The 22,074-nt window shown below is 44.9% G+C and overlaps 1 protein-coding gene across 1 annotated transcript in view; it reads right to left on the bottom strand.

Moving 5' to 3' along the window:
• Window positions 1–22,074, bottom strand: part of LOC140406657 (methionine synthase-like) — a gene marked incomplete at its 3' end in the record, with an annotated part of 42,090 nt that overhangs the window by 6,600 nt on the left and 13,416 nt on the right. The window contains exons 5-6 of the mRNA XM_072494661.1: window positions 21,517–21,609; window positions 16,266–16,372 (exon numbers count right to left, since the gene is read on the bottom strand). Coding sequence (XP_072350762.1) covers window positions 16,266–16,372; window positions 21,517–21,609 — 200 coding nt within the window. The remainder of the gene's footprint in view (window positions 1–16,265; window positions 16,373–21,516; window positions 21,610–22,074) is intronic.

The following is a 22,074-nucleotide window of genomic DNA, read 5'->3' as shown; positions in this document are numbered from 1 at the left end:
TAAGTGCGTATGAAGCATGGTCGGATTTTGATAAGTTCTGGAAAATGGAGGATATCTCCATGGAAGACTATATAATGGAATTTGGCAGACTATATAAAAGGCTGCAGAAACACAACCTGGAATTTCCACAATCTGTGTTGGCCTTTAAATTACTTGACTGTGCTAGAGTGAGCAACATGGATAGGCTCCTGGTTTTGACAGGAGTTCAGTTTACTGATAAGGATACCTTATTCGAACAGATGACAAAAGCTTTCCAAAGGTTTCTGGGGAAACATTTGATTCCGATGGCTCTGATGACCCAAATAGGTCAGCCTGCAATAAGGCAGAATATGGAAGATACACTACTAACAGGATGGCGAAATCGTATGGCTACAAACAGGGCTCAAGACTATAGGAGACCGAGACAAGGAAATAATGAAGACAGAAACCCGGTTATAACTTACAATAGGAAGATGAACCCCAGAACCCCACGGGGCATGATAAATTGATGTTTTCGATGTGACTCTCAATACCATTATGCTTTCAACTGTCCAACTCGTTATGATAGCGTGTTTGAAGCGACACATGACACGCAAGAGTCAGAAGAGGAAAAAGATAGTGACCAGAAAGAAGGCATTGTCCTATTGATAAGCAGTTTTACGCCGGTAATGAGGGTGTTGGTTGCAGAATCCTTCAACTGTGCTGTATTGGACAGTGGCTGCACATCTACTGTGTGTGGAATTGACTGGTTAAAATGTTATCTGGACTCTTTGAATGCTGAAAATAGTAACAAGGTTAAGGAATTTGAAAGTTCCACAAGTTTCAGGTTTGGGGATGATAATACTCTGAAGTCGCTGAAAAGAGTGGTGATCCTTTGCAATATTGCTGGGGTGAATCATTTCCTTAGCACGGATGTTGTATCAAGTGAGATACCTTTGCTTCTGAGCAGACCATCGATGAAGAAAGGACACATGAAACTGGATATGGAACAGGATAAGGCAACAGTTTTTGGAAAGACGGTGGACTTACAATTTACACAGTCGGGACACTATTGTATTCCATTACTGACAAATAATATTTCAAGTAGAGTGGTTATGGATTGTGTTAATGGCAGTTGAAAATGGGACTTTAGCTGATTAAAAAGCTTGTGGTATTAAAACTGCACAGGCAATTTGCACATCCATCGCCTCGGAGGCTGAAAAATGTATTGAAGGATGCAGGGGTAAGGGATGACGACTAATCTAAACTGATAGAACAGGTTAGTGACCACTGTGAAGTTTGTAGGAAGTACAGAAGGACACCAGCATGACCGATAGTAACCCTACTTTTGGCCAGGGATTTTAACGACATTGTGGCCATGGACCTTAAGATCTGGGATAAAGCAAATAATATATTTATTTTGCATTTTGTAGATTTAGCAACCAGATTTAGTCAATCAACGATTGTACGAAGTAAAGAAAAGAGAGTAATTCTGGATCAAATCATGGAAAAACGGATAGGGACAGGAATGGGTCACTGGCTAAATTCCTTACGGAGAATTTGCTAATGATGAGTTTAGGGATATGTGTGAAAACGTGAATATCAGAGTTATGAATACGGCTGCAGAAAGCCCATTTAATAATGGTGTCTGTGAAAGAAATCATGCTGTCATCGATGACATGCTTCGGAAAAATTTGGCAGATCGACCAAATTGCAGGCTAAATTCAGCTTTAGCATGGGCGGTACATGCAAAGAATTCATTGCAGATGGTTGGGGGCTATAGTCCTTATCAATTAGTGTTTGGTAGAAATCCTAAAATTCCGTCCATTTTGGATGACCAGCCTCCAGCTTGGGAGGGTACTACAATTAGCTCTGGTTTTGCTGAACATTTAAATGCATTACATAGCAGTAGAAAAGCTTTTTTGGAAGAAGTCTCTGAAATAATTTGCAGAGCTTTAAGACATAACGTCCGGCCATCAGATGCTGTTTTTCAGCAAGGACACATGGTATACTATAAGAGAGACAATTCTAATGAATGGAAAGGCCCAGGGAAGATCATAGGCATAGATGGCAAAACAATTATTTTGCATCATGGTAATCAAACTGTTAGGGTACATTCATCAAGGATAATGGGTACTGATTACAAATTTTCAAATTTAGACAGAGCAGACAGACATGACGAGGAACCAGAGTCATCTGGTACGCATGTGTTACAGAACTATGAGGACCAATTAACTGATATAGACAGGGTTTCTGTGGAGGAATACAACCCTTCTGATGAAAGAACAGGCCATTTTTCCGAAAGGGCAACTGCCAAAAGTTGGTACAAAAGTGACATATTTGCCTGAAAGGTCTAGTCAATGGAAGGATGCAACTGTTATTAGTAGAGCAGGGTATGCCACTGGAAAGTACAAACATTGGTTGAATGTACAGCATTCAGGGGAAGGAGTCAAGACAATGGATTGGGAAAACAAAGTTCAAAAATGGAGGGCACAGAAACGCAGTGCCAGTTCAGATAGTACATCAGATAGTGAACAGGTCCGCAGGAAAAGGTCAAGAACTATTGAAAGGACATCCCACAGCAGAAGGGAAAGATCAAGCAGTAGCAATACAGAACGAGATACCAGGCGGGAGAGGGGATGTAGTTTGTCAAGATCTCGGAACATGAGTAAGACTACGAATACTAATAGGAGTAGAAGCCCACATGCACTTGAGATTTTGGTGGCTTCAAATAAATTAGATGAAAAAGTTATCAAAGATGCTAAACAGCAAGAATTGCATAGTTGGAGTGAATTTGGGGTATACACGGAAGTACCGGATAGGGGACAAAGAGCTCTATCCCACAGATAGATTTGCACGGAAAAGGTTCTTCCGGATGGAACTTATAAGGCAAAGGCCAGGCTTGTGGCAAGGGGATTTGAAGAAAACTTAGAAGATCAGGATTTAAGGGTAGATTCGCCTACAGCAGGAAAGGTTATTTTAAAGATCTTCTTGGCTCTATTAGCCACAAAGGCATGGGAATGCAAATCTATAGATATAAAAGCTGCCTTTTTGCAGGGGCATCAGCTCCAGAGAGACATTTTTCTCCGTCCTCCTAAAGAAGCAGCTAACACAGAAGGGGTACTCTGGAAGTTGAACAAATGTGTATATGGATTAAATGATGCATCTAGAGTCTGGTATTTTTCGGTATGGTCAGTTTTGTTAAAGTTAGGCTGTTGTCAGTTGAAAGCAGATCCTGCAATGTTTTACTGGCACTATAAAGGAAATCTTTCTGGCATCTTTATGATGCATGTCGATGATTTTTTGTGGGGTGGGACTAGTGATTTTGAAGCTATTGTAATCTCTGGTTTGAGGAAAGAATTCAGAGTTGGAAGTCAGGCTTCCGGTGGATTTAAATATATTGGACGAATCGGCAGCCCGGCCGCGTATAGCGGCCCGCGACCGGCGCCGCGCCAAACGCGCCGGTGCCAATTCTCCACTCTGCGGAGAATCGCGTGCCAGCGTCGGGGCGGCATGACCCGGTTGCGGGTATCTCCGGCCCGGCCCCGGGCTGGGAGAATCCCACCCCTGATTTCCGGCTACACTCTTATGTTTGCAGCGCCTGTGTCTTTCCGTCACACTCGGATTGTTATATCCGTATCGCTACCCTGCATTATTGCCTTGTCCTTTCTCGTCAACTTTCCGAATTTCCCCCACACGAGCCCTCCCCACTTTATTTAGTTTAAAGCCCTCTTTACAGTTCTAGTTATAAAATTTACCTGATCTCTGGTCCCAGCATGGTCTAACTGAAGACGATCCCAATGGTACAGCTCCCTCTTTCCCCAGTGCGAGCACCAGTGCCCATGAATCCAAATTCTCTCCAACTATGCCTGCTGAAAAGTGGAGCTGGGAGGGGAGATCAATTGGGGAGTATGGAGTGAGGCGCTGCGCAGGGTAAACGGGACTTCCTCATGTGCAAGGATGAGCCTGATACAGTTTAAGGTGGTGCACAGGGTGCATATGACTCGGGCGAGAATGAATGGGTTCTTTCAGGGGGTAGCAGATGTGTGTGAGAGGTGTGGGCGGGGGGGCCAGTGAATCATGCGGACATGTTTTGGGGTTGCAAAAAATTGGGAAGATGTTCGTGGTCTTAGCCAGGATAGTGGAGCAGGAGGTGTACCTGGACCTTTTGGTGGCGATATTTGGGGTTACAGAGAAGCCGGAGCTCATGGAGAGGAGTTAGGCCGATGTCGTGGACTTCGCCTCTCTGATTGCACAGAACCGAATTTGGTGGAGTGGCAGTCGGCATCGCCACTGGGAGTAGCGGCTTGGTTGGGTGACCTGCACGTCTTCCTGCAATTGGAGAAGATAAAGAATGAATTAAGGGGCTCTTCAGAGGGGTTTGAGGAAAGGTGGGGGATGTTTGTGATCATGTTTGAGGGGCTGTTCGTCATGGGGGAGGGGAGGGGTGAAAAAGGGGAAAAGTCTGTACAGACTGTGTAGTTGATTGTTGGGAAGCATGTTTCCCAGGGTGTTTGTTTGCTGTATCCTGTTTTGATACATGTTTGTAATAAAATACATTTTTTTTAAACTATGCCTGCTGAAACCAAGCATATAACATATATAAACATATAGTAAACATGAAAACATATATTGTGGAATGGACTATATTAAGAATTAGTCTATCTTATTAGAAAGATAATAAGCGTCAATTTAAGGTGTTACATTTGGCTTACTGGGAGCACTCTCTCTTCCCAGTCAGGTAGTCCAGGCTTCACGTCCCACTCGAGAACTTGAACACTGACCTTTCAGTGTAATATTGAGGAAATGCTGATCTATTAAAAGGTAGTGTTTTTCAGACAAGATGTTTAAACAAGGTCCCTCTCTGGTCGACGTAGAAAATCTTATCACATTATTCAAAGAACAGGGGAATTATTTTGGTATTGTAGCAAACATTTATCCCTCAATTAACACCACCAAAACAGGTTATCTGGCTATTTACCTAATTGCTGTTTTTGGGGCTATGCTTTGTGCATATTAAATGCCTTGTCTTCCTACATCACAAGAGATTCATGGTCTTTACTGGGTATGAAGAGCAGTGAGACAAAGAACAATACAGCACAGGAACAGGCTCTTCGGCCCTCCAAGCCTGCGCCGATCACGTGTGCTATCTAGACCAACCGCCTGTATCCTTCTATACCCCGTCTGTTCATGTGCCTATCCAGATAAGTCTTAGAGGTTGCTAACGTACCTGCCTCAACCACCTCGCTTGGCAGTGCATTCCAGGCCACCACCACCCTCTGTGTAAAAACTTCCCGCGCACATCTCCACTGAACCTTTCCCCCCTCACCTTGAACTTGTGCCCCCTTGTAATTGTCATTTCCGCCCTGGGAAAAAGCCTCCAGCTGTTCACCCCATCTGTACCCCTAATAATTTTATAAACTTCTATCAGGTTGACGAATGTGATATAAAATAGTTACTTTAGAGATATTAGTTAATGTAATGTAGAAATAAGCCACTTTGATTCTGGAAGGTAGAGACAAAGGGATTTGAGACCGCATGGAAAAAGCAGGAAGAGGTGTCTCTATGAGAGTGATGCTGCATTGATAGGGGCCGGAGAAAGGGATTGGAAGTGAGCCAATCAGAATAGATCAAACAAGTCAGGAGGGACATAGGATGACCTATGGGTGTCGAGTATGTGAAACTTGATGCCATTTGAATGTATGAGTACTGATCTCTTTGTCTGGGACCTTCACTTAGTTCCCGGGACTGCAGACAGCAACATGTTTTCTGTATCACTGTGGACTAGGTAGCTTGCAAGCTGAAAAAAATAACTTCTTTTTATTTGCAAATCCATCTCGACTTTTATTGAGGCCAGACTGACGGAGAAAGAAATTTGGGATTCAACATTTGGTGCCGAAACCCGGGATTTCTCAGGGCGATCCTGATCCAACTGCGAAATCAGAATTAGACTGATTATGAACAGGAGGATGGGGAACAAAGGGCCCTCAATGTAGAACTGGAAAACGACCGCGCATTGATTGTTCCCCTCTTCTTATCGTCTGATTAGTCTGGTCACTCGCGGTTGGCACAGAAAGACCGCCTCGACGAAATCACAGGTCAGTCTGGGGATTAGCATTTTAACTGATGGGATTTCATAGAGTTAATTCGGCTGGGGTAGGCTGTATTGTTGATGTGACATTTAAAATATAAATGGTTCAACTTCATTTGTGAGTTAATTCGGCTGCGGGAGGCTGTATTGTTGATGTGACATTTAAAATATAAATGGTTCAACTTTATTTGTGAGTTAATTCGGTTGGGTTACGTTATGAGAGGTCGATGTGACATTTGAAATTGAAAATGGTTCACCTCTATGTGTGTGTGTGTTAAAAAGACAGTTGATTAAGCTAATATTTTCTCTTTGGACTGTAGTGGCGAAAAACGCAGTTCCGAGGACTAGTTGAGATTATGGGGAATTCCTTGGATAGCACAAATGATCCAGGCATGCCACTGCAAATATTATGTGATAAGTATCCGGACAAAGCGAAGGATTTTAGAAAATTGTCAGCACAGTTAAGAACTAAAATGGGAGATGAATGGCCACTAGGGGGAACCAAAGACCTAGAAATGGTTAAGAAAATCCAGGGACAAATTTGGAGAAAAAATCAAGGTATGAAAGCTAAAGAACTAATTGGATTATGGAGGCAATATTGTCAAGAGGAAAAAGATAAGATTAAGTTGTCCAGCTGGCAGGATAATGCCCTTAAAATGGGGATTCCAATTAGTGAACAGGGTAACCTAAAAACATTACAGATCTTGAAAAAGGAATGTGCATTTAAAAAAAGAGCAAATAGAGACAGGAAGGACCCGGGTCACACAAGAGATGAGCTCCGTAGTTCAATGGCTGGCCTTGAATTGACAGAAGAAGAAAAATTCAATAATTTGGAAAAGTCAGTAAAAGTTCCGTCTGCACCCATAGCATGGTCTGCGCTCATTCCAGAACCACCAGAGTACAATAATATATACCCAGTCATTGCTCCCCAGATTTCAAATATGCCAGAAACTCAAGCCCTTTTGGGTGATAGTGTGGGTCCTGATTTACCAACTTCACAACCGGAAGAGCAAAAGGAACTCTGCCCCACAAGCCCAGTTAGCTCTAGGACAAGATCTCGGACAGCGAGAGAGGGGCTTGACGCTCACCAGAAACAATTAAGCATATCACCTAAGTCTCCCCAAACTAAGGAGAAACCTCAAGATTCGGGAACAAAGGAAGCTGAAACAACTTCTTTTGAAGAGAAAGAACTCCCCCTAGTGACAGGGAGAGACGTTAAAGTCTTGGAACAACCAGGGGAAATAGCTAGAGTGCCCCCTGGTGACATTCGGAGACAGTTACCGATTAGGAAGATGCGAAACCCCGACCCAGTGACTGCGGGAGCGAACCCCACGATAGACGTTTACTTCCCATGGACACCCAGTGAGATGATGGCTATTATGGCTACAATCCCAGATAGAAAAAAATCTCCTGCTGCCTTCGTGGATTTCTTGAGAACTACCATCTCAATTTATCAAGCTGATTCAAGGGACCTCTGGGCCCTAGTCCAGCAGATTTTAACCCCAGCAGAGTACCGCAATTATCTTAACCACCTGAATTATGCTAGTCATGCCGCACTCCAGCAGGCCTATGCGTTAGACGACGATAGAAGGACACAGATCTTGAATGCGTTGAATAGCACATTTCAAAGGCCCATAAATCTTTCTGTTATCTTAGACCTAAAACCTAAGAAGACTGAAGAGCCAGAGGAATTTCTGGAGCGTTTTAATGAAATCTACCGGGGGCAGTCAGGCGATTTGCTGTATCAAAATGGTCAGAATTCCCCTCAATACTGTGCTATGTTAATGCATTGCCTACCACCTTCTGTGGTTACTGCTGTGAAATGTAATAACATGAATTGGACAGAGAACGACCCTTCCCAGATGGCAAGGGCAGTCAGATTTTACTGGAAGGAGGGTGTAGGCCAAGAAGGAGACTCAGTTACAAAGGTTAAGACTGAGTATGTAATGAAAAAGGATGATCTGCGACCCCAACAAGCGGCAGAAATGGTAGTTTACCAGCAGGAGCCCCAATATAGTGACTTTGGGTGCGTGGATCAGCGAAGAGGAGGATACCAAACCCACCCAAAGGGACCCTCACCCCATTTTTATGGCCCACCGAACGAATCAACAGCTCTACAACCGCAGCCCCCTCTGAGGGGCCATTGGTCTACTGGAAGAAGAGGACGGGGCAGAAATAGAGGGAGCAATGCATGTTTTAATTGCGGCCGTGTAGATCACTGGCAACAGGAATGCCCCTTTAAAAGACAGGCAGTAGAAGGAGATTATCCGACCCAAAGGAGAGGGTACCCACCAAGGGGAGGACAGATGAGATACACTGACTTCTCCCAGGAAAACCCTTTCCCAACACAGGATTGACTAGCTAATTTAGCCATAAGGACTCTCCAACCGGACAGGGAACCTATTATCTCTCTGCAGATAGGAGATCAACATCACTCATTTGTAATCGACACCGGGGCAGCCATGTCTTCTGTGCAATCAGCACTTAAATTACCATTATCCGACCACACGCAGCAATTGTCAGGGTTCCAAGGACAGGTGTGTGAGTATCCTATTTCTGAACCTGTGACAGTCACTTACGAGAATAAGTCTGAAGAGCATCAGTTTGTAGTGACTACTGGATTGGACTGTAACTTGTTGGCCCGAGATTTACTGTGTATCTTCCAGCTACAGCTAGAATGCGGAGATGAGGGGGTAACGGTTACATCATGGAGGATGAGACAACAGTGCTATATTTCTATCACCCCCCAGTGGTGGACGTTAGACGTTGAACAGTCACTGCATCACGTTACCCTGGCCTATGACACAACTGACGAAACAGGGAGTTGGAGGACAAATACCGGCCATTACTTGAGACCGAATGGCCAGTCAAGGTTACAGCCACAGTCACGGGAAAAGAAGGTACAGCCAGTACCATGCCAGGGATATGGGGCGAATGGTCAGGAGGGCAGTGGATCATTCGGATCCAACAGACTACGCACTTCAAGTCATGCCGGATGGCACTACCATAAAATATTTTGAGGTCCCTGAAACGATTAACACTCGACTGCAGCATCACAGGGGACATGATGTGTTGGAATATGTCAATCCACAGGTCTGGGCGGAATATCCATCACAAGTGGGAAAGACAAATGTTACACCTATCAAGGTGATGATTAAGGATCATGTAAAGCTACCTTCCATTCGGCAATACCCCCTGAAATCTCAAGCTGCTCCATCAATAGATAAATTAATTCAAGAACTGTTGAAACAGGGTATTTTGGTCCCTTGCCAATCAGAATGTAACACCCCCATACTTGCTGTGCCTAAACCAGCCAAACCAGACCAGTACCGATTAGTACAGGATTTACGTTCAATTAATGCCATCGCACAGCCGTTACATGCTCTCGTCCCTAACCCTGCCCAAATACTGGCTCAAATTCCAGCTCAAGCCCGGGTCTTCGCCGTAATTGACCTTCAGCACGCCTTCTTTGCCCTCCCACTTGCGACTGAAGGTCAATATTTGTTTGCCTTCACTTACAATGGACAGCAGTATACCTGGACCCGACTGCCACAGGGGTTCGTCAATTCACCTACACTCTTCTCCAGATGTCTGCAGACCCAACTCCAGGCCTTGACATTGGAGCATGGTTCCACTCTGGTGCAGTATGTAGATGACATATTGGTGGCAAGTCCTGACAAGCCCAGTAATAGGGATGATGTGATCCAATTATTGAACCACCTATCCTCGTTGGGTTATGTTGTTTCACAAGCAAAGGTCTTGGTGGCTCAGAGAAAAGTTAAGTTCTTAGGAGTTTTACTTACAGCCACAGAAAGAAGTCTCGAAACCAGTAGGATTGAACCAATATGCCAATTCCCCGCCCCTACAATAGCCAAGGAGGTTCGTCATTGGCTGGGTATGGTGAATTATTGTCGGCAGTGGATACCAAACATCGCTGTCTATACAAAGCTGTTGACGCCTTACACGAGTAAAGAGGGAAACTTTATTCTCACCACCGAGGCACTCGAGGCCTTCCGTTGCCTGAAGCAGGCCTTGCTACAAGCACCGGCCCTCGGTAGGCCCCTATACGACCGACCATTCCAGATATACTGTACTGTTCTGGAAGGATGTTCAACAGCGGTACTCACCCAGCAACATGGGGACAAGCACCGGCCCGTAGCATATTACTCTTCCAAACTCGACCCAGTGGCGTTGGGCCACCCTGTTTGCACCCAGATCTTGGCAGCGATATACAATAGTTTGCAGGCTGCTGCCAACATCACTCTCCAACAGGATATTACGGTGTATAGCTCCCACTCGGTAATCGCACTATTGGGGCAACTGCAGACTCAGCATCTTACCGCAGCTCGTCAGAATAGGTATGAGATATACCTTTTGAACAATCCACGTCTGACATTTAAATACTGTATCACTATCAATCCAGCCTGTTTTCTTAGCGGTCCCCCTGTCCATGAGGACGCGCCTGGTCACGACTGTTTAGCCTTGATTCAGGAAACTACAACAATAAGGGACGATCGGAGTGATATTCCGTTAGAACAACCTGACATGATTATGTATGTTGATGGCAGTGCATTAGTAAGCCCCACTGGCCGGAGACTGTCCGGTTATGCAATCATAGATCAGGATGGTCTGATTCTAGAAGCGGCAGCTTTCCAGACCCCTTACTCAGCACAACAAGCCGAACTTTTTGCCCTCACCCGTGCATGTATACTTGGGGGAGATCGCCGGGTAAATATCTACACTGACTCCCGATATGCTTTCGGGGTAGTTCATGACTTCGGACAACTCTGGAAGGATAGGGGATTCCCTACCTCGGCAGGCACAGAAATATCCAACCGGGGTTTAGTTAATGACCTACTGCAGGCCCTCCTTATGCCCGCGCAGATTTCCGTTATTAAATGCGCTGCCCACACGAATGGTACAACCCCAGTTGACGTTGGTAATGAACGAGCAGATTGTGCAGCGCGAACAGCCGTGCAAATTCAGCAAGTGATGGTGCCTAAGATGTTAAGTCAGACTAAACGATCTACTATAAATATGTCTGCTTCTGACAAGTCAATGCCAACCATCCAAGGCGTCATAAGGTTACAGGAGGACGCTCCTGAGAGTGATAAACAAATGTGGAAACGGTTAGGTTGTACATATGATTCTGTTTCCTCTTTATGGACCACGCCTGCACATCAGACTTGTATGTCTGATGTGCTGGCTTTATGGGTCATTGAATGTGTACACTTTGCAACTCATTGTGGGGCTCGAGGGACTAGTGATTTGTTGCTGGACACTTGGTGGCACCCTAAAATGCAGTGGTTGGCCCAAAGTATCAGTAATCGGTGTTTGATTTGTCAGCAATATAACACCGGAAAAGGTATCCCTTGTGGGAAGGGGCAAACTCCGTTGCCCAGTGGTCCCTTTGAGACGCTCCAAATGGATTACATTGAGTTGGAAAGGTGTCAATGTTACAAATATGTTTTGGTCATTGTGGATGTGTTCAGCAGATGGGTCGAGGCGTATCCGACTATCGATAATAAAGCTGCTACTGTGGTTAAAGTCTTGATGAGGGAAATCATTCCCCGGTACGGTATACCAGCTCAGTTAAGTTCTGATAATGGGCCTCATTTTATTGGACAAATTAACAAGGAGTTTTGCTCCCAGTTGGGCATACGCCAGCAGTTACACTGTGCTTACAGACCGCAGGCGGCCGGGTTGGTTGAGAGACACAATCAGACCCTCAAAACTAAATTGGCTAAATTAAGAGCAGACACGGGACTGACATGGCTTAAGTTGCTCCCCGTTGCCCTCTTCCAGCTGCGGGTTACACCTGCGGGACCGGCCCGGCTCTCTCCCGCCGAGATTCTTTATGGCAGGCCTCTTAGAACTCCCTGGAGCCTGCAGGTTCCCAGACTGGTTCAGTTTCATCAGATGACTGAAGAAATGACCACCTATGTTCTAGCCCTCACGCAAGTGCTCAAGGAACTCCATGGCCAGGTCCGCGCGGCTCACCAGCCATTGCCCCCAGTACCTAGCTCACTTTCAGTCCAGCCCGGTAGTTATGTCATGGTCAAAAATTGGACTAGGAAGGGGTCGGAGCCGCGATGGGTCGGGCCCTTCCAAGTTCTCCTTACCACCCCCACAGCAGTTAAAGTGGAGGGGCGAAGTGCTTGGGTCCACCTACATCACTGTAAATTGAGTCCATCTCCACTACTGTAAAAGGTCAGATACTAACCTGCCTCCCTTCTCCAGTGCTATTTTACAGGTGTGGAGCATGATGGAGTGGCTACGCATCGTCTGTCTGATATTTGGCCTCACTTCGCTTGGCGTGTTATTGGCGATGGACATGGAAAAGGGGAATATTATGTATCTGTGTAGCCCCAACCAATCTACAAGGATACATCACCTATGCAAAGGTGATGTTCTTCGCTGCCCCCATATACGAGGACATGGTATCGACTCATGGAAGGTCATCAAAGTTAAGGAGAATGCAGGAGTCATGAAGCAGTTGCACCGGTCCCGGCGATGGGAAGGGAACATTATATGGACATTGCCTTGTTTTTGGAATACATGTAAATTTGATTTTGGATGTGTTAAGAGTGGTACAATAAAGGTAAAATCAGGCTGTCAGAAGAGTGTAGGAAGAGGCTATGAGAAAGAGAAAGGGACTAGAGAGAGGACGGGGCGTATGAGAAGGGAAGTACAGCTAGAACGTAGGTTACCGGGAGATACACTTAAGTTAATTAAAGGCCAAACTGAGGAAAACCCGGGTAGTATGAATCTCTTCTACCAGATTTACCACCGCCTGTATGGCCAGGGACGGGTTGTCTGCTACCCAAACCCCGCAGCGGTGTCTAGGTTATTTTCTGTTTCACCGCTTTGGGGCACTCCCCAAACGGTGGTTGATTGTCAGCATTCCGAATCACTGCCCGATCAGGTCACTCTTCCTTACGATCCGGGTTCAGCACCACCGGCTATTTGCCTTCCCCTTCCTCGGGATAATTCCCATTCACAGTACGATAGGCTGCGACGGTGGAGGGCGTACATACCTAGCCACTTCACTCCCAATAGGGATTCCTGGTCGTACGAGAATTGCTTCAGCAGTGACGGATATGGCTGTTTGCTGGTAGAGGTGGACACAAATATAACATGTCTGTTTCCCACCTGTACGGACAGGAGGTGCCATATCACCCAGGCGTCTGGCCAATGCGTTTGTTACAACACCACTTGCGTTCCATTGAACGCCGGCCTCCAGCTCCTCTGTGGCTGGGCGAATGTCTCTCATATCACTGTTGGGACTAGGGCTTTCCGCATTGCTGGGCGGCCCGAATGGGCATTTCAAAGTTGGATAAACTGGGCTACTGGGGGGTCCTTACGCAACCGATATGCTGATTGTGATGCTAGCCTGCACACGGAACAAGGATACTACTTTTTATTTAATGGTACAGCGACCAACGTTTTGTCACCCCCATTTCCCCACCGAATTGCTATAGGGACTCTAGTCCCTACCACAGTCCCCTGCCCTTCGGCGTGGAACCTGCATAATCAGTTAGCACGCCGGGCAGTCTCTGCTGAATTTTGCGAGAACTGGAAAAAACCTCAGGTTCTTGCACCCAACCGGGGCCACTCAGCCGGGTGGGGCATTCTGAGCGTATTGACACTGGGAGGTGTGGGGGGTTCCTTGGCTGTCAGTGATCGGAATTATTTTATTTGTGGCCTTACCATCTTGGGAAATGAAACCTTGGGAGCCCTCGGGGCAATAACCAAGGAGTTGTCTCAGCTACGGTTGTTTGCAATGCAGAACCGGTATGCTCTTGACTATCTTCTGGCCCGTGAGGGTGGGGTATGCGCCATAGTACAGGGCAAGTGTATCATGGGAGTTCAGGACTTGACCGCTAACATCACTAAATTTATGGATCGCATACAGGATCACTTGGACGGGATGCAGGATCCTGGCTCTTGGGGTAACTGGGGATTTGGAGGATGGAAGGACTGGTTGATAAATATGGCCATGTATCTAGTGGTAGCTATTGGCTGCATCTTTGTGGGCCTGGCCATCCTTAAATGTGTGATCGGTAGAATGCGGGGTGCACTGGATCAGATCACCGCCCCAATCACCGCCCAAAAAAATTTAACTGTTAAAATCCATGAGGGTGAAGCAGATGAAGGGGGGCTAAGACAGGAATTGGAAATGCAGCGACGGATCTTTTTAGATGAGGAACCGTAGCTATGGATTGGATAGTTCGGTTATCATGGAATGATAAAAGGAGGGAATGACGAATGTGATATAAAATAGTTACTTTAGAGATATTAGTTAATGTAATGTAGAAATAAGCCACTTTGATTCTGGAAGGTAGAGACAAAGGGATTTGAGACCGCATGGAAAAAGCAGGAAGAGGTGTGTCTATGAGAGTGATGCTGCATTGATAGGGGCCGGAGAAAGGGATTGGAAGTGAGCCAATCAGAATAGATCAAACAAGTCAGGAGGGACATAGGATGACCTATGGGTGTCGAGTATGTGAAACTTGATGCCATTTGAATGTATGAGTACTGATTTCTTTGTCTGGGACCTTCACTTAGTTCCCGGGACTGCAGACAGCAACATGTTGTCTGTATCACTGTGGACTAGGTAGCTTGCAAGCTGAATAAAATAACTTCTTTTTATTTGCAAATCCATCTCGACTTTTATTGAGGCCAGACTGACGGAGAAAGAAATTTGGGATTCAACAAGGTCACCCCTCAGCCTCCTTCTCTCTAGGAAGAACAATCCCAGTTTATTCAATCTCTCCTCATAGCTAATACCCTCCATACCTGGTAAACCTTTTCTGTACTCTCTCCAAAGCCTCCACGTCCTTCTGGTAGTGTGGTGACCAGAATTGGACACAGTATTCCAAATGTGGCCGAACCAACGTTCTATATAGTTGTAACATAATTTTCGAGCATTTATACTCGCTACTTCGTCCTATGAAGGCAAGCATGCCATATGCTTTCTTTACCACCATTTGCACCTGTGCTGCCATTTTTAAGGATCTGTGGACCTTCACACCCAGATCTCTGTGTCTCTATGCTCCTGATGGTACTGCCATTTATTTTATAGCTCCCACCTGAAATTGGATCTACCAAAATGCATCACCTCGCATTTGTCCGGATTAAATTCCATTTGCCATTTCTCGGCCCAATTTTGCTGTCTATCTATATCCTGTTGTATTCTCTGACAATCTTCATCACTATCCGCAACTCCTGCAATCTTAGTTTCATCCGCAAACTTGCTAATCAGACCCACTATGTTTTCTTCCAAGTCATTTATATATATTATAAAGAGCAGAGGTCCCAGAACGGATCCCTGCGGAACACTATTAGTTACAGACCTCCATTCGGAAAAACATCCTTCCACTGCTACACTCTTGTCTTCTCTGGCCAAGCCAGTTGTGGATCCATCCAGCTAGTTCACCCAAGACCCCATGTGATCTAATCTTTTGCATCAGCCTGCCATGAGGGACCTTATCAAATGCTTTCCTCGTCCATATAGACAACATCCACAGCCTTTCCCATGTCAATCATTTTTGTCACCTCCTCAAAGAATTCAATCAAATTAGTGAGACATGACCTCCCTCGTATAAAACCATGCTGTCTGTCGTTAATAAGACCATTCAATTCCAAATGTGCATAGATCTTATCCCTGAGAATCTTTTCCAACAATTTCACTATCACTGACGTCAAGCTCACTGGCCTATAATTATTTGGAATATCCTTGCAACCCTTCTTAAATAATGGTACAACATTGGCTATCCTCCAATCCTCTGGGATCTCACCTGTGGCCAATGAAGACACAAAGATTTCTGTCAGAGGCCCAGCAATTTCATCTCTTGCCTTCCTCAGTAATCTGGGATAGATGGCATCTGGCCCTGGGGATTTGTCTACCTTAATGCTTTTTAACACACCGAACACTTCCTCCCTCGTAATAACGATCTGTTCTAAAGTGTTTACACATCCCTCTGAGACACCGCCAATCAGCATGTCCCTCTCCTTTGTGAATGCTGATAAGCCATGACCTGCTGGGTCATGGCATGCTCTAACGCAGTTTGCCAAAGTGAAAAGAAAATTACATTTTCTTGATAGGATTTCTGAATACGGATGAATATTCAAAACACCAGGATTTGAAATGAAAGCCAATATTAATAAATAGCTGCAGGATTTCCATTATGATACTTTCCGAATTGGGTGTTACCTTTGCATTTGCCGTATCAAAAATTGTCTCCACCAGGAGTAGGTCAATACCACCATCGAGTAAGCCTCTGGCCTGTTCTTCATAAGCTTCAACCAACTCTTCAAATGCTGTAAAACAAATTTATTGATAGTGAAACTCCATGGAACAGCTAGGCTGTTTAGGAGCAAAATGCGGGAGCATATTTTCCACAGAAAGGGGTGTAAATTTGGAATTCTCTCCCCAAAAAAGTCTAGGTACAGGAAGAGTTGAAGTTTAAAAGACTAAAAGAGATAGATTTGTGTTAGCTGAGACTATCAAAAGGATACGAGGTAAAAAGAGTTGAGATGCAGATCAGCTATGAATGGTGGATTAGAATCAAGTGATTGAATGGACTACAGCTTTTATTCCTGTGATGTGCAGGATGTGATCAGAAAATTTCAGTACATGTAGCTGGTAAAGTTTGAAAATAAATGCACAACTTAGTACCTACAGTCCACTTATTGATTCCTCAACAAAAAGCTGTCCAACTCTTGCAAGAATTCTAAGCATCCAATACTTACTGTAAACTTATTCATTTATTCCTCTTCTGAGTTCCATCCTATGCTCCTCATTATCACTCTGAGTGATAATAAACAGTTCCTCAAGCTTCAATTTATCTCCACCTTAAAAGATCTTCAATATGGTCCCCTCTCAGTCTTCTCTATTTTAAGTAATTAGATTCTGCAGCCTTTCCATGTAGCTCAGGAGTTTGATTCTAGGTTTGTGATGTGCAGCTCTTTGCTGATTGTATTCAGGTCAAATTATGTCTTTATTATTGTATGGCAACATGGTACTAGATATATCCTATAAACAGCTATGAAGCACATAAGAAATAAGAGCAAACCACATGGTCCCTCAAACCTGCTCCGCCATTTAATGCTAAGATTCTACCATAATTCCACTTTTATATCCACTCTCTGTATCACTGGACTCCCTGAGAAATATGTCTATCCCAATTTAAATACTCAATAATGGAGCATCAACAAGGCAGGCAATTCCAAAGATTCACAACCTTTATCTCAGACCGAAATGGCTAACCCCTTATCCCAATACTGTACCTCGGTATTCTAGATTCTCTAGCCAGGGGAAACAACCTCACAATGGTCAAGCCCCTTCAAAATATTGTATGTTTCTATCAAATGACCTTTCAAGTTACCATCCTAACACATCATTTAGCACAAAAGTTTACAATATGTAATATACAACAGCAATTAAGTTAGTATCTCTGAAACATTTTAGGAACAAACAAAACAGCCTATGAGAACCTATTGTTAGTAAACAGGGCGGCATGGTAGCACATGGGCGGCATAGCAGCACATAGGCGGCAGGATAGCACAGTGCATAGCACTGTCGCTTCACAGCTTCAGGGTTCCATGTTCGATTCCCAGCTTGGGTCACAGTCTGTGCAGAGTCTGCATGTTCTCCTAGTGTCTGCGTGGGTTTCGTCCGGGTGCTCCAGTTTCCTCCCACAGTCCAAACCTGTGCAGGTTGGGTGGATTGGCCATACTAAATTGTCCTTAGTGTCCAAAAGGGTTGGGTGGGGTTGCTGGGTTACGGGTATGGAGTGGAGGTGTGAGTTTAAGTGGATTGCTTTTTCCAAGGGCTGGTGCAAACTAGATGGGCCAAATGGCCTCCTTCTGCACTGTAAATTCTATGTCTATTCTATCAGCAACTTATTATCTCATAAGTTAAGTAATGTGGAATGTGAATTTTTGGTATATCACTGCTTTTATGTTGCGGGTGTCATAAAATCAAGATAACGATTATTGCATAGAAAGCTGTACAACTGGGAGCAGCCAATTCTGCAGCAGCATTTGCAGTTTTAAATATAATCATTAAAGCAGTTCCAATTTCTAGCGACCAATTTAATACTTTTAAACTGACAGTGGCAAATAACATTTACCCCACACAAATGCCAAACAATTACCTCTCTAACAAGAGAGGATCTAACCATTGTCCCATGACATTCAATGCCATTACCATCGCAGAATCCCCTGCTATCAACATCATTGGGTTACCATTGACCAGTAACTGAACTGGTCGAGTCATATAAATAGTGTGGCTACCAGGAAGGTCAAAGGCTAGGAATCCTGTGGCAAATAACTCACCAGCTGACTCCCCAAAGCCTGTCCATCACAAGTCACAAATGTGATGGAATACACTGCACTTGCCTGGATGAGTGCAGGGTCAACAACACTTAAGAAGCTCAACACCATCCAGGGCAAAGCAGTCCGCTTGATTGCTATCCCTTCCACAAACATTGGGTCACTGTCTGTGCGAGTCTGCACGTTCTCCCCATGTCTGCGTGGGTTTCCTCCGGGTGCTCTGGTTTCCTCCCATAGTCCAAAGATGCGCTTGTTAGGTGGATTGGCCAAGCTAAATTGCCCTTACTGTCCAAAAAGGTTGGGTGGGGTTACTGGGATAGGGTGGAGGTGTGGGGTTGGGTAGGGTGCTCTTTCCAAGGACCGGTGCAGACTCGATGGGCCGAATGGCCTCCTTCTGCACTGTAAATTCTATGATTCTAAGATGCACTGCAGGAAATCACCAAGGCAGCACTTCCAAACCCATGATCACTATCATCTAGAACAGGGTTTTTCAAAGTGCAGGTCACGACCCGCGGGTGAATAGCAGGCGGGTGTCAGAAGGGTCGCGGAACAATTGGTCACCCAGTTCCCGGGGTGGTCCTGATCTCAGGAGAAGCGCCCAACCTGACGCCCCTTCCAAGGCTTCTGTCAGTGCGGTAAATGTGAATTGCGGTAAAGCCCCAAAGGGCTAGAAACTTGGAGAATGTTATTGTCGTATAGCACCCTTTCACTCTCGGTGAAGTTATGGTGCTGAGCTGATATTTAGTCGGAGGTGGAGGTTAAAGAAAGCAGTCTCTTGCACCACTGACTCATCATGTCGGCTTAGACCCCCCACGGTATTGTCCCCCGTTAGCAGCATGTCATTGGGTTTCTGCTCGCACCTCATCAAGTCGCAGCGAGGCTTTTATCCTGCTGCGCTGCCCTGCAGCTGTGCATCCCGTCAAAAATTTTTCAATGTCAACTGAGCACCAACAGAATAATGGAAGCAGGAGGAAAGCAGCAAACATTAAACAAGAAATAACTGCTCACAGGGGCGACATCGGCTTTTTGTTTCCTTCATTCACAGCCGGGCAGCCAGAACAAGTGCGGAGTTCGCGCAAAGCCAAACGGGTGATACGTTGGGTGATATTTCAACAGTAGCTAAAGTTACACCAAAGAGTGGAAGAAATTGAAAGTAGAATGGTATTAAAACTTGTTTTGAAGTAAACATAATGGGAAAACTACTGTCTACTCGTGATGTGGCTAAATCACTTTTAGTTTTATGGCAATGGAAACTGGTACTGTTGAGTATGAACTCCTTCTGAAGTACTTGGCATTGTGGCCAAAAGCAATGTCTGAGCGAGCTGATTTTTATGTCATTATGCAAACTTGATTCAAAGTATTGGACGTTGGAGTTTCCAACCTCTTCATCAGTGGTTTTAGTAAGACCAATCATTGGAGAGAGGCTGTGATGCTTTTAGATTCAATCAAAAAAATGATTAACCCATCACCAAGGAATTAAGAAGATATCATTATTTCTGCACTCTGGCATAAAGGAGTAGAAACTGCTTGGAGGTTATTTAAATTAGCATTTTTTGATTGTGGCAAGTCATTTTGTGATAATCAATATGAAAATAAGATAATATGTGTCCTTTCTTACCGGAGAGACATTATCCTGGTGAACATTTAATGCACAGCATTCATTCATGGGTTGCGAGGTAAATATTTAGTAACAATGCCCTTTTTCAAAGTTCTGCACTGCAGGGATTTTATGATTCAATGCAAAGCCACTACAAGCTTTTACATAGAGAATGGCAACCACTGCCTCTTTTTAAAGTGGAAATAAATGAGGCTGTGTGAAATCTTCCAGTATGAAGCGGCAACAGAGAGCAATTCACGTGCCCAGCATGTACACTTGACGTCAAGCACTCTCCAGGTACGTGCTTTTGCCGCTAAATTACAGAGCAGTGTTGCTTCCATTTTCCAGCTGCAGGTAAGCAAGCCAAGTGAACTGTGAAGATGAATGGTTTTCTTAAAAGTAAGAGATGGCCAGAGACTCAAACAGGCAGTTTACCTATTGGACAAGATCTCACGGCAGAATTTGCTGGAGAGAGGGGCTGAGGAGAGCCCAGGGCAGGCCAGAGCAGTTTTAGTGTTAACGCTTTATAGAGCTCCAACGCCTCAGGTTCACATCCTGCAAAGAAGAAACTTAACCCGGGAACAAAGCAGTATAAAGATAATTTCTTGAGATCTGGTTTTGTCAACTGTGCCAATGCAAATAAGGATGCAAAGTCCAAGTGTATTATATGCAGGTAGGTTCTGGCAAATGAGAAGGGAAGTTTCAGATTTTGAAAAAGAAATGGTGGGTGAAAAATTCCTTTTGAGGTTGGGATCCCAGAGTTAGTTATTAACTTGCAGCTGACTCCAAATGAAAGGATTACGCTGCTGTAGCTAACCTGTGATACCACATTAAAAACACGTCAAAAGCCCATGAGGCTTTCAGCATTCTGGTGTAGCATCTCCTAGGGGTATCCAGTGCTGAGTAAAACAAGCATTTTGTTGCTATTGTCCTTCATGAGGAACTACATGTGCGAGGTTGAATTTTCTGTTTTCATAAAGATGAAGACGGCACAAAGGAACTGGCTGAAGTCTGCACCTGATATGCACATTGCCTTCTCCTCCTTTGAACCTGATTCAAGTGAGATCAATCAGGCTCTGCTTTCGCATTAAAGGTAAGCAAATGTGACGGGTATCACAAAAGTCGGTCAACATGGGCCGTGAAGGTCAGCCAGCATGGATCCCGAAAGTCAGCCGGTTGCCAAAAGTGGGTCCCGGGAAGAAAAGTTTGAAAAACACTGATCTGGAAGAAGGACAAGAGCAGCAGATACCTGGGAACCCACCAACTGGAGGTTCCCCTCCAAGTCACTCACCATCATGGCTTCGAAATAGATCGCCGGTCCTTTACTGTCGCTGGATTAAAATCCTGAATTCCCTCCCTAACAGCACTGTGGATGCACCTGCACCTCAAGGACAGCAGAGGTTCAAGAAGGCAGCTCACCACTACCTTCTGAAAGGCAACAAATGCTGGCTTGGTCAGCGATGCCCACATCCTGTGAATGAATTAAAAAACTGTCCAAAATTTTTCACTAACATGGATACTATTTTCATACTTATATTTCTGTAGTCTGGTCTCTCCACAGATGGCGATACTGACAGTGTTTTGTTGGTTGGTCCCATTGCACCTGCCACAAATCTTCGGATACCTGTGACAAACGACATAGGTTAGTGGCACAATGCAAAATTTTACAAACAGGATACAACCCTAACAAAACACCTGTATAAAGGAACCCTGGGTGGGATTCTCCGTCCCGCCGCACCAGAACCACCTTGCCAGCCGGCCAATAGGATTTCCCAATGTGGGCTGCCCGACGGTTTCGGAAAATCTCCTGGCTGCTGGCGCAAAGGAGAATCCCAAAGCGGAGGATCCAGCCCCTATGTACATACATACTTACTTTGCCTTTGAAGTCAAATTCACACAGGAACAGGATTTGGTTACTCAGGCCCTCAAGCATATTCTGCCATGCATTGAGATCACAGCTGATCTGTATCTCAAGTCAAATTACCTGCCTTTACCCCGTGGCCCTTAAAAAACCTTCACAAGCAAAAATCTATTGATCTCAGATTTAGCACCTGTGTGTGAACAAGTGTTTCCTACCTTCTCTCCTAAA

Source organism: Scyliorhinus torazame, unplaced genomic scaffold (genome assembly GCF_047496885.1).
Source record: "Scyliorhinus torazame isolate Kashiwa2021f unplaced genomic scaffold, sScyTor2.1 scaffold_776, whole genome shotgun sequence".
Taxonomy (NCBI): Eukaryota; Metazoa; Chordata; class Chondrichthyes; order Carcharhiniformes; family Scyliorhinidae; genus Scyliorhinus; species Scyliorhinus torazame.
This window is presented reverse-complemented; position numbering and strand designations above follow the sequence as displayed.